The 1,084-nt window shown below is 37.8% G+C and overlaps 1 protein-coding gene across 1 annotated transcript; it reads left to right on the top strand.

The window, feature by feature from the left end:
• Positions 1-306: 306 nt before the first annotated feature.
• Positions 307-837, top strand: LOC126267706 (putative gustatory receptor 28b). Its single transcript, XM_049973008.1, has one exon. The coding sequence runs from the start codon at positions 307-309 to the stop codon at positions 835-837; it is 531 nt and encodes a 176-aa protein (XP_049828965.1).
• Positions 838-1,084: the final 247 nt, after the last annotated feature.

A 1,084-nucleotide genomic window follows, 5' to 3' on the forward strand; every position in this document is an offset into this window, starting at 1 on the left:
TCTGAAATACATGTTCATATCATACATCTCATGAGAAATATCGTACTTTTGCAGTTTATCGTTCTTAACCAGGCTGTGGGAAGACGTTTTGCTCAGCTGAATGAGAATTTGTTGCAAGTGTTCAACATTTGCTCAGAAAATGAACTTGATATAAAGATCTTTGAAACATTGCAACTTTCGATATCTAAACAAAACACACAAAGTAATGACGATCAGTTTATCAGAGAATATCCGTCAACGTTAGTAGTCTCTAAGCCTCATGTATCTTTACAACATCTTACATACAACAGACCAAGTTGTAATCGAATGTCCCTGAAAAATGATAGCTGTGCATCAGTGAAAAACTTTCGTAAAATCTATTGCCTCCTATGCGATCTCACAAAAATTGTTAACAGTGCTTATGGTCTATACAGTCTCTTAGAAGTGACTTGCTCCTTCTTGAATATTGTCGCATTGTTCTACACAATCACGGTTTTGCTGCTACAATTAAATGGGATGTCATCTACATCACTGAATAACTATGTTATATTGTTGCAATGGACTGTGATGCTGGTTTGTCGATTCTTCAGCATAGCTTACAGCAGTGATGTAGTTGTTGAAGAAGCCAATCGTACACAGCGGCTGGTCACCAAACTTCAGATGCTGCCCCTATCTGCTGGCTGTTGTCGTAAGGAAGAGCTGCAGCTATTTGGGGAACAGCTGGAGCGCAGCACACTCCGCTACAGCGCAGCTGGGTTCTTCACGATTGATCTGTCGTTGCTGAAGAGCATCATGGCGGCTGTGACGACGTACCTCGTCATCCTTGTCCAGTTCAAGCTTTCTGAAAAGGATAAATAGCTAGTAGATGTTTCTTAGGAATGACTTGCAGTTTGTAGACAGGTCTTGGAAATTATTTTAAAAAACAATTCTCCAGTTATTTTATCAATGAAACTGATATGTTTTCTCTGTATTGTTTACAAATTAATAATATTTCAATAAGATATTTTGCTAAAAAAATTCGTCATAGCCGTTGTGAGTAAACGATTATCCTTAGCCATCTGCATGGAAACAGTGTTCTAATAAAATAAGAATTTTAAGAGAAGTT

Source organism: Schistocerca gregaria, chromosome 4 (genome assembly GCF_023897955.1).
Source record: "Schistocerca gregaria isolate iqSchGreg1 chromosome 4, iqSchGreg1.2, whole genome shotgun sequence".
NCBI classification, from domain to species: domain Eukaryota; kingdom Metazoa; phylum Arthropoda; class Insecta; order Orthoptera; family Acrididae; genus Schistocerca; species Schistocerca gregaria.